Raw genomic sequence first — 11579 nt, forward strand, 5'->3', positions numbered from 1 at the left:
GGGGGGGGGGGGGGGGGCGTTCGATGAACCTTTACTTACTTTACCATCGCGAATGTAGCTAATGTTTATTACCCGAATCGTGTAATACACGATAACACAACCAGCAATTCGTCCTGCCCTTATATATTCCTGTCCCACTTCTCGGGTCAATCTTTGTTTTTTTAAGGAGAGCCATATAATCATTCCATACCTCTGTCAGGTATACGTCCCTCCCGTGACCGTGGCTACGTTCAATGACCCGCTATGTCACTTCGAGCCCGAACCCATCGTCATAAAGACAGATTGGAACACTTAAAACTATTTCTTATTTTTATTACTTAAGTGTAACTATAGTGAAAGTCTGGACCAAGGTACTGGGCTTTTTCCCAACATTCCAGACGGGAAGTCCCGATGTCCCTTCATCTCCGACATATATATAAGTTTAGCTATTATCATAATATATTTGAGGTATTAAATGTATAAATACTATTGCTTTTATTCGCTTACAGCTGATAAGATCTTACAAATTGGAATACCATCATAAACCACTTAAATACAAGGTTACATTTATGTACGCTCCCGACGGTGAACTCAAATTCAAAGTACTTCAAAGATAGTGATCATATAAAACAGTATCCTTTTGATTTTATAGCAATAAAGGCAATAAAAAATAAAGGAAAAACATATCGTTTGTACATACATTTAAAAATTATTATCTGTCAATAAATTTTAAATTTAAGGATCCTTTAGGCGTGTACATAGGATTGATGTAATACTCTAATTTCTCGTGATGATACTCTATCTTGTAACGTTGCAAAATCTGAAACAAAAAATTACTATATATTAACGCAATAAATTATTATTTTTGCTTCTAATGCAAAAAAATTTGTGCCTTCTTATTTATATACATATAATAAAGTATAAACATCACAATACTTTCCTAAAAAATCAAAAAAGTTTATCAAAATAGCAGAGAGTAATTTAACATTTCTCCAGTTACCCTCTATCTAATTTCTTGGAGGGAAAATTGCAAGCTCGTACAATAAAATACAAGAAAATCCCCAATTCAAAAGACCATATTTGTTACGACATTTAACGCAAGCAATTTTGTTGTCGGATCGTCAAGTGAAAGATAATAAAACTTATAGGGGCCTTAAAATTAATGGAATAATTTATTATAGATCGAATCCAGGTGAACACACATTATAATATCATTTCAGTTCTATATTTATAATATTTCTTTAACCAACCATGAAGGAGATTACAAGTCTGAAATGATGTGTGAAATTTTTACTATTTAATATCTACAGAGGAAGTTGCCTATCTGTATAAACGATAATTGATGATGCAAAATGTAATAACTGCTTTTAAGTATTTTTTGTGTTAAGAATTACATACTACATACTTGGCTATTCCTGAGAAAATTATAAATGTTAAATTAATATAGGAACAAAGCAACAAAAGAATCAACGAAAAGAAGCTTATGAGCATGTTTCGTACATCCTGGTAACGGTACAAATTACTGTGAGATTTGTGTGGCAAAATAATGACAGTCTAAAAAGACACATTATATCTTCACACTGAAACGAAGATTCAGCTGCTGAGGTGAATGTTCATTGTCTATGGGAATTCACTGTGATAATTGACAAACTAAGTTATCCGGAGGCTATAGTCAAAGCTAAGCACCCAATCTATGGTAACAAAACTACAAGATTAAGAGGCACCTATTTTCTATCTTCTGTTGTTTCCTTTTGTATAATTCAGGAGCTCTATTATTTATATTTTATTTATATTCTTAACCATAACAAAAAAACTTGTGCTTTTAAATATATAACAAAATAATTAAGTATTAATTATTACCTTACTAATAACAACGAGCATCTCAAGTTCGGCGAAACGTCGACCGAGACACATTCTCCTTCCATAACCGAAAGGAAGCGATGCGAATTTGTGGTACACACCGTCACTTTGCAACCATCTCTCTGGAAGGAATTCCTCGCTGCGTGGAAAGTACTTCTCAAGATTACTTATTACGTAATGTTGGAAAACTACTTGTACCTGTGTTAACCAATTTTTATTTATATTATAATTGTAACAGGCAATGTCCATTCAGCAATTTAGTAGTTATTATGAAAATTACGAAACTTTTACTAGTAATTATGCTAAAATTAATACAATAAAATTAAATTGAGGAAGAATTCTTTCTTACGCCTTTTGGTACACGATATCCCTTGATTATTGTGTCCTTAGTCATACATCGTCCATTACCAATAACCACTGGATACATCCTAGTGAAAATAATTATTCTTTCATTAAAAACTATCATAATATAGTATTTCTTTATATAGTATTTTTATTAACATATTACAACCAATTTAAATACTTCGGTGTGAAAGTTGTTATTTTTGGTGTAAAAGTAACTTGACTTGAGTTCTCAAGAAGGCTAAGAATTACTGTTAGGATTAAGACCCTAAAGGATTAACGGTTGTCACGCAAACCTAAGAGTTTCCTTAATGCACGCCTTTAAATATTTCAATTTATCCAAATGCGTCCCTTCAAGCTGCATATCTTTATCTGGTAGCACGCTACAGACTTCCTCATAAGCGAGATTTTGCTTGTCAGTGTGCAAAGCTAATTGATACAAAGTTGATGCTACCGCACTGGAAGTCTAAAAATAAAATTTAAGGATTTAGAAATTTAATATTGCGCACTTATGTTAATAAAATACATAAATAGTATTTGTGTTTTGCAACCTTGATATTTAAAAGTAGTAAATTCCAATTTTTATTGAGCTACTCACTGTATCAATGCCAACTAAAAATAAATCAAGAGAAAGGATAGTAGCCAATTTAGTATCATTTTCAAGAGCCAAGATTCTTTGCAGAAGAGACTGTTCCTTATCAGATTTCTCTACTTCTTTTATCCTTGAAAGAGCAGCCGCCGTGTATTTAGACGTTATACTGGACATAAGGATACTTTTCATTTATATTTTGCATATTTTTTTATTTAGTTGTTTTGTAATTATATCTTATTGAAATTCACTTTACTATGGTGTCGAGAGCGTTCACATATTGCAGCCACGTAGGTGTATTGAATAATTTCCAGAATGGAATCTTTAATTCTAAGACTCCGACATTCTTAAAGAATATTGTAACTGCGTCAATTAATTGCTGAGTTTTGACATTAGCATCATCATCCAAACAACCCAATCGAACGTCCAATGCAACACGAGCAATAGCTATAAAAAAAAGATGCCAAAAGCATTCTCGATAACGTGAAAGTTTATTTAAATAAAGAATAAACTTAAATGTTTAAAATCATCAGAATAATCCATTTATTACTCACATTCTAGTGACCATTTATGTATTTCATTTAGAAAATCATCAGGCACCTCGTCATCTTCATCCCGTATTCTTCTAATTCTAAAAGTAAAAATTCTAAAATTACTCCAGAAAATTCGTATGATTCTTTGTACATTTACTATTAAAATATTTTCCAAATTATCATTACAATAGGGTTGTATTTTCTAATAATTATCATAATAGAGTATTTTAACATATTATTGCGTAGGATCAGACAAGCTAATTATGCGATATAGACACGACCTATACAATCTGTCTTAAGATAGAAGATACAGCCGGATAAACAATGACGAATTTTCTAGAGTATCTGATACATTGTATCTGAACGAGAACAGGGGCAGCAAGAAAAAGTGAAAGGTAAGGTGCACGTGTGCTACCAAGATGATTGTTTGCCAGCGAACCTGCGAAGAAATGCTAGACTCGCTTCCTCGATAGCGCTAATGTACATTCTTGCTGTTCGTGGTTGTAACATTACTTGTTGCACCTTGCTCCGGAAATTGTACCAGCTCTCACCATGTCTGCAACAATCGCTTTCATTACTATTTTTGTTGCTGTCAACTTTCTTCAATTTTCTTTTCTTCAATTTACGAAATTTGAATGAGAAGAAAATAAATGAAAAAAATTAAATAATGAACATTTTTGTAATGTATACATGTAACTATTTTTTAAACTATTATAAAAATTATTTATAACTTAACAAAATATTGGATATTATTAAATAAATTGTAAAAAGATATAATTTAAATCTTTGCGTTGTTTAATGACATTTTTTATTGTGTATTTTACACCGTGTACTTAACATGATAAATCATGTGCATAGTTGATTATCTACTAGACACATTCATGATATGAATGTGATTCAAGTATGAAAGAGATTGCAAATCTCATTACATCATTCTGAATTAATTCATCCGTCGATGATCTGTAATAATCAATATTGTCGTGTTTACTAATCATCAAGTATAGTTCAATGAAACCGAAGTGAAAAGAGAATCTACAGTAACGCAGTCTTCAAGGTTCTGCTCTATTTCTCGTAAGTCGACATTGAGAAATTTAATAGATATTTGGAATGACTTCGATAAAGTCATTAATAAACAAGAAAGCCAATCTGTCTAGTATATTGAAAAATGTGTATATGATTAAAATAAATTGGGACCATGACATTTAATCCACTCTACATATTCAAAAGATCGTGCATACATAATGAATAAAACGAATGTTAAAAATTTGGAAACTGGAAGTAACAGGTATGTAAAATATAAAAATAGTATAAACAGATAAAAAGTTTCCTATTTTTCACACAACACGCATATATTACGAAGAAATTTAATACATCAATCTATGAAAGTGACTTTCGCGATCTGAAATTCAAATATAAAATTCTTGTATCTAATAGATTTCTAATTTACAACCTCGCTACATTTCTTCCACTAAATATGTAATTTATTAATCCAATATAATTTTAGGTCTGGTCGAAAGTGAAATGTTGTTACACAAGAATATCCGGCTGAGTGAGATAATTACAAATTAGGGCATTACCATGTGTATGTGCGTGTGTTGTCACGCGAATATTAGGAAAAGAGGTTACATTAAATGCAATTGCAAAATACGTTGTCATGCGGGAAATGATAACATAACGTGCATCAATATCCGATTGCACAAAATTTACTTTCTAATAAGTAATATGTCTTGTACAGTATGCGTAACACTTAAAGCCACCACTTGTTTACTCTTGTCCTAATTTTCGTCCGGTTTCCGTTTCTATTTATGTTGTGACTTTTTCACACGAATATCTGTAATGTACACAAGTTAGATGGATGAATGCTTATTGCATTGTATTTTCATAACATTTATTCAAGATGGATGAATCTTGTCATTAAAGTAATTGACACATATATAGTAAAGAGTGATGGAAGCTCACGAAGTTGAAGCGTGTACAGAAACAAAAGCATATCTAGTTAGCACGTTCCCAAAAGCGCAAATACAATATGCGTAGCAAATATTTGCTATCACAGTGGTTTGCTAACCAAAAGAGTAAACGACACCATTAGAAGATCTGTAATTTCAATATTTGACCATTATGGTACTTAATGAGGTTTGCATACATGATGAAGTTGTGCGGACTCATAGATGAGTGTAAATATAGCGTACATTTACTCAACTTCTAGTATTGAATTATTCTATTATATTTTATAATATTATGCCGTTTTCATGTAGTAGAGATACTATTTATGATATTTCAAAAGTACTATTAAGTAAAAGTCCCATTGAAAAATTTTAACGAAACTCGTCATTTTGAAGTCTTTATTTGTGAAAAAAATTATATAAATATTTTGGCTAAATGAAGTATCAAAGAAATTCTTAAGATTGTTTTGTATTACATTTTCCATTAGAACACAGAGCGTTGCTATAAATGGTCCTACAACGATATGTATCTAAAATACAACCGTTCCGATAGACGCTTCGTATTTAACAATAATTAATAATTAATTAAACAAATAATAATTTTCTCGAAAATTAGTAAATACATATACAAAAAGATGATACAGTTCTTACACAGCGATTACGCCGGCATTATTTTTGAAGAACTCCTTTCTAAGCACGTGTTTGTAATAATTTAACGACGGCATCGAAGGTCTATATGGCATCCTCTCTTCTTGCCGAAAGATACGCTCGATTTCGTTTGCATCGTAGATGAAAACCATATCCGGTCTACCTAACAGACCTTCTATTTTCACAATATCTCCATACTCTTTATATAATTTCTTCGACACTTGATCTACCGCCTGGATCTCGAAGTTACCTGAAATGAACGCATCTTGTATGTTTAGAATATACAGAAATCGTCTTAGCACTAGTTTAAATAAGTTTGTAATGCTATAGTTATACAACACGGCCGAAATTGTATCTCGGTGTTCTCCCATCATATTTTCTGAATATTATTTAATCTATTTATGGCAAATCAGTGTATACCTATATATGGTATAAATCGCCACGTGTTACCCAAGAAGGGAATTGGTTTGGGACCAGGAATTTCGGCATAAGGACGACACTGCGACCACTCTTGCTCCTCGATTTCTGTTGTCAAAGTTTCTATAGTTCTAATAATAGAACTTGATGGTTCAATGGTATATTTTACAAATTTGATAAACTTGCAATTCAAGATATTCATTTTTAATCTGCAACGTAGAAAAATTATAGTAGAATTTTTACATTAAAATTTTGCGGACTGCTGTTAGTTTCTTTATATGATAAATTAATAAATAATGAAACGCAAAAACTATGCTTGCTTTCTTTTCCATAACACAGGAATTGCATTGTGAAAACCACAGTAGCCCTTCCAAGTGAAACCATGCGGCGTAATTGTTTTGTGCTATTTACCAGAATCGTTCGCAGAAGTGGTTTCACGAAATACAACGTGTCTCGTAATTTATGAAATATATCAAACAAGAATGAATTTTTTAAGAGGCATTATGATAAAAAGATGAAAGATTTCGAAGGACTTGTAAAATATATATTTTTTACTATCAGTCAGCTAATTGTAACGGAGTGTCCCTATCGAGATAACTCTGGCGATTTCAGTCAATTCAATCTGTATAGGTATCAACATGAAAAATCAAAGCAAAATGTTCTAACCAGAGTACAGTACTGCATGCGATTACAGGCCGGTAAATTGTAGCGCCATGAATCCTTTTTAATATTTGTTCTAAAAGTACATCGTTGTAAATTTATAAAATTTCTATAAAAAACAATAAATTAAATTTTGAGCACTTTGATCGTTCTAATATTAATCTTGATTGTACATGTATATTGGAATTTCCTTCCTTGTATACAGTAATGCTGAATAGAGATTCCAAATGTTAAATTCAAAAATTTCTTGAAAGTAACAGCTCATATTGAATAATTTCTTTATCCTATATTTTAAATAAAATATCATTGATGCCTACCAGAATAAAGATATAATTCTTCACAACGTATAAAATTGAATTTTTATTTCACACACATTTACTATGTCAATTTCTATCTACGTTATCCACAATTTGAAATTGCACGATTTTATTTGAAATGAATCATATTATCACCATCACTGATTTCAGTAAATCAGAAGCTGCGTTTTAATAAAATATCGCACATTTCAATCAACATTAAACTTTTTTTAAACAGCGACACATAAGTTTAATTGTCACTTGTTATTATTCAACATTTTACTTTATATAGACACGTACCACGCTTAATGAACTACTTTTGAATGAGAACACTTTCGATCGAAACGAGTGCGTAACCAGCCCTTTTATTCCTCAAGAGATCCGGCTAAGTATCAAACATTTCTCAAGGACTTTAGTCATCTCTAAATTTTCTCAAGATGTAATTAAGATTGAAATAAGAGCAATGCATTTTATTTTAATCAAAATCATATTTACATATTTCACATAATATGTATACATAATAATTTTACGTTATATTATACATTTTTTATATAATATGAACTATATAATTTTAGAATGGACTTTAGTATTCTTTCCAACTACTAGAAGATGTAATCTTTGAACTGGATCCTTTCTATTTTATAGAACAATGCTATTGGTTGAAAACGATTTGGGCATCACTTATTGGGAGAATTCTAATGTATCACGTGAATGGCGGGAATTCTAAATGTTTTACTATTTTGTACAACCTCACATGGATTAAATTAAAATGCTATAATATTTATTTTGTAAGTTTTAAAATAAAAAGATGTATAAAGGTAGTTTTACAATTAAAACCCTACAACGTTTTGCCGTTTTATTTTTCTTTATAATGTGTATACAGAAATTAACTTTTCAGTACAATTTCTTATCGTAAAATTCCTATCGTAACAATTAAATTCTATGATTCGTACCATTTAGATTTTGTCAATTCTATTGATTTTAATTTGTCTTTGTATTTATTTACAAGTTTCTCCAAATTCACATCATCGTGGTTTACTTTCGTTCTTTGTTTTGGCTGTAAAGAAAAAGTCTCCATTAAAGAATATAAATAATAGTTATGCAATCTTCAGTTTTATAGATTTAAAAAATGCTTACTTTAACTTCATTTCTATCGGCAATTTTCTGCTTCCTTTTTATTTCTAATTTTTTAGAAGACTTTTTGATCTTTTTCTCTTTTTTTACTGCTTGACTATGCACCATTGCTTGAATTTTTAAATTGTGTTTTGACCGTAATTTATTTTCACCAGGTTTTCCAACCATTCCAGCATACGGTTTTATATTAAACTTGTCCTCATTTTCAGTTTTTAGTCGTTTCGCTGCAACTTCTTGGTTTGTATCTTCTCCTTTCGTTTTAACTTTGTTTCCTGAGCAAAGAGGATTATTCTCGCGACTTTTTTGAAGTCTCTTTTGTTTAGCATTCACCATTACTCGGTTTTCTATTGAAAAGGATACAATTGGTCTCTAAATAAATAAAAATATGAGATATGTAACAGTATAATTTAAAAGAAAATTATATTTATATTATTGATGTTATTTATATATTATGTACCCTTTTAGGAGTGAATATATTTGGATTATTATTCACACTTCTCAAAGTCTCAAGTGCATCTTCGTGTTTCGTAAACGAAACGAATCCATATTCTTTCGATTTCCACACTCCCTTCAGATCCACATTTTTTGGATCTCGCATAATACGTGCCTTTATAAAATTAACTTAAAAATTAATTTTCTAACATAAGTTTATTCAACATTAAATATTTAATTTGGAATTATGTAATCTAATAAATACCTCTCTTATAACCGCTGTAGGAGGACTATGACGTTCAAGGATTTTTCTGAATTTATCGTCATTTAACGTAGCTGGTAAATTATGAACGACAAGTCGTACTCTGGATACGAACATATTTAAATTTCGCAATATCTGTGATTTCCACCGTTCTATTTGCAACCGTTTTGACATATCTGTCGCTGAAACTCCAACTGCAGCTGAACTTCCAGCTAATATAACTAAAAAATTAAAATTTACTTATCAGTTAATCTCTAATATTATACAAAATTATTACTAAAAGAAATTTCTCCCCTTCTTTTTTTATTTTATACAATATATACCTCCTTCCTTTACAAGATATAAATTCCTAGAATCCTTTTGTTTGTATTGTTTTGAATTTGCCTTATTTTCGATTTCATTTCTATCCAATGCTCTGTGTGCTTCAAGTATTTGATCTTCCATTTGCAGTTCATTCCCTGCTGATAAACACTTTTCTGCATCTTCAACATTCTACAATCAAATCTTTTTGATAATGTAAGTTCTGTTATGAAAAGGATAGAATATATTTCATAAAAATTTACCTTAAATTTAACAAATGCTGTACCTCTTGAAAATTCAGTTAATGGATCTATGCACACGAGAGCATAATAAACAGGTCCATATCGTTCCATGTATTTCTTCAACTCATCATTTTTTACCGAAAATGGTACGTTTTTTAGAAATATGGTTTTTCCTTCAGAAACATCATGAGATTTGAAACGTGGTTTTGTTTCTTTTATATCTATCTTTCCTTGTTCTTCGTCTTCATTGTTTTCATTATTTCCAGATATTTCACTTTCATTGTCTGTTTCTACTTCATCTAAACAATTGTTATCAAATTCAACATTTTCTGTGACAATATCAAGTTTTTCATCTTCACTGCAATTACATTTTGTTTAGTTACATCCTAGTTGCATGCTTTTAAAACAGTATTTAAAATACAAAATTACATATCCTTTCTTTAAAATTATAAATTTACACACCCCTCTAGCTCCCCGTTTAAACTTAATTGTTTTGTATTATCTGTATCTTCTATGTCACTTTCATCTTCCACCTTTACTCTAACTTCATCTTCCTGTTTATTTTCAGAATTATTTTGTGCAAATTTATTTTTAGATACTGCCCAATCAACTATAATGGGTCTATTTAAAAGTGATTGTAAGTTTGTATAATGTATAGCTTTAGCTGCACTTTGTACATGTTCAAATTGTAAAAATGCACATCCTATATTTTTGCCATCACTTCTCTTCAAAATTCTGATTTCTTCTACTGCCCCATATGGAGAAAAATGTTTTTTCAAGTCTTCTTCAGTTGCCTACAATTATGATGAAAAATACAAATCTTTTAAAAGAAAAATAATGTAAATTTTTACCATTATCTTACCTGAAATGATAAATTTCTTATTACAATTCTTGCTCTCTTTTTTCTATTTTTGTCCTTAAGCAATCTTCTCCTTTCCCTTTTTATTTGTAATAATGTTTCCTGTTTAGATGGATCTTCTTCATCTTCATCCTGTTTCATTTGTTTATTTTCATGTTTTTTATCTTGATTTCTCTCTGTACCCTCACTTGTACCATGTTCATTATCCAAATTTTTTGCTTTTTCTGAATCTTTTTTCAATTTTTCACAGTATTTTGATCTTGAAACAGCCCAACTACTATTTATTATTCTACCTAAAAATATGTTTTTAACACATTATTGTCAACAAATTATTACTTAAATTATCAATACTGGTAATTTTTATTTCTTAATAGAACAATACCAAGAAATTCCTTTTTATTTGTACTAAATATTGCTTTTGAGGCATCTTTTAGCTGTTTAAATTGAATAAAACAACATCCAACTGGGGAACCATCTGTCCGCTTTGGAAAATTTATTTCTAATATTTCTCCGAATGGTTCATACAATTTTTTCACATCTTCTGGAGTTGTCTAATGACGTAAATAAATATGAATTTGCTAATATAGAAATATATTTCTTATTCAATATTGAAAAGTGCACTAACCTTAAATGGTATATTGCGTACAATAATCCTAGGTTTCTTATTTTCATCTGTATTGTCAACTATCTCTTGTGTCGATTTCTTTGATTTCTGTAATTTTATCTTCTTCCTACATATCCAAGAAAGTTTCTTTTTCTCAGTTCTATTGCCTATTTTATTTAGAATAGGGATTAATTAAATATCTGTTTAATAATAATTCTATTAATAATTTAACATATACATCACATACTAGTATTCCGCATTTTGAATGTCTATTTCCAAATTAGTAAAATTTTTATATTAAAATGCCCAATATATAAAATTCTTTAAAACATAAAATGTTCCCCGTAATAATGTAATACTTTTTTTTACTTATTTACTTATTAGGTTATATGCAACACATGTGCAGATAGAGCTTTCATATTTGAAAGCTTGAACTGGCTCCAAATAAATTAAATACTAGGGTTTCCTATGTTTCCCCT

The 11579-nt window shown here is 30.1% G+C and overlaps 3 protein-coding genes across 4 annotated transcripts in view; 1 reads left to right on the forward strand and 2 right to left on the reverse strand.

Moving 5' to 3' along the window:
• The window catches only part of LOC100749822 (probable cytochrome P450 301a1, mitochondrial), a 6214-nt gene extending 5492 nt beyond the window's left edge, over window positions 1–722 (forward strand). For both annotated transcript variants that reach the window (XM_033320638.1, XM_003484832.4), the window contains exon 11: window positions 489–722. In XM_033320638.1, coding sequence (XP_033176529.1) covers window positions 489–596 — 108 coding nt within the window. In that variant the 3' untranslated portion in view covers window positions 597–722. The remainder of the gene's footprint in view (window positions 1–488) is intronic.
• On the reverse strand, window positions 541–6545 carry LOC100744636 (probable cytochrome P450 301a1, mitochondrial). The gene is made up of 10 exons (XM_024367554.2): window positions 6315–6545; window positions 5898–6144; window positions 3743–3859; window positions 3325–3401; window positions 3022–3217; window positions 2780–2939; window positions 2478–2647; window positions 2189–2267; window positions 1840–2037; window positions 541–799 (listed from the first exon to the last, which is right to left on the reverse strand). Exons 1-10 carry the CDS (start codon window positions 6511–6513, stop codon window positions 692–694), a joined length of 1551 nt encoding a protein of 516 aa, XP_024223322.1. The 5' UTR covers window positions 6514–6545; the 3' UTR covers window positions 541–691.
• A 1556-nt stretch (window positions 6546–8101) lies between these two features.
• On the reverse strand, window positions 8102–11545 carry LOC100744753 (RNA-binding protein 28). Its single transcript, XM_003484876.4, has 11 exons — window positions 11348–11545; window positions 11122–11267; window positions 10879–11047; window positions 10500–10789; window positions 10100–10431; window positions 9659–9995; window positions 9419–9587; window positions 9099–9316; window positions 8859–9008; window positions 8405–8770; window positions 8102–8324 (listed from the first exon to the last, which is right to left on the reverse strand). The coding sequence occupies exons 1-11, from the start codon at window positions 11358–11360 to the stop codon at window positions 8208–8210; spliced, it is 2307 nt and encodes a 768-aa protein (XP_003484924.1). The 5' UTR covers window positions 11361–11545; the 3' UTR covers window positions 8102–8207.
• Between the last annotated feature and the right edge of the window lie 34 nt (window positions 11546–11579).

Source organism: Bombus impatiens, unplaced genomic scaffold, assembly GCF_000188095.3.
Source record: "Bombus impatiens unplaced genomic scaffold, BIMP_2.2 scf_0023, whole genome shotgun sequence".
Lineage (NCBI taxonomy): Eukaryota > Metazoa > Arthropoda > Insecta > Hymenoptera > Apidae > Bombus > Bombus impatiens.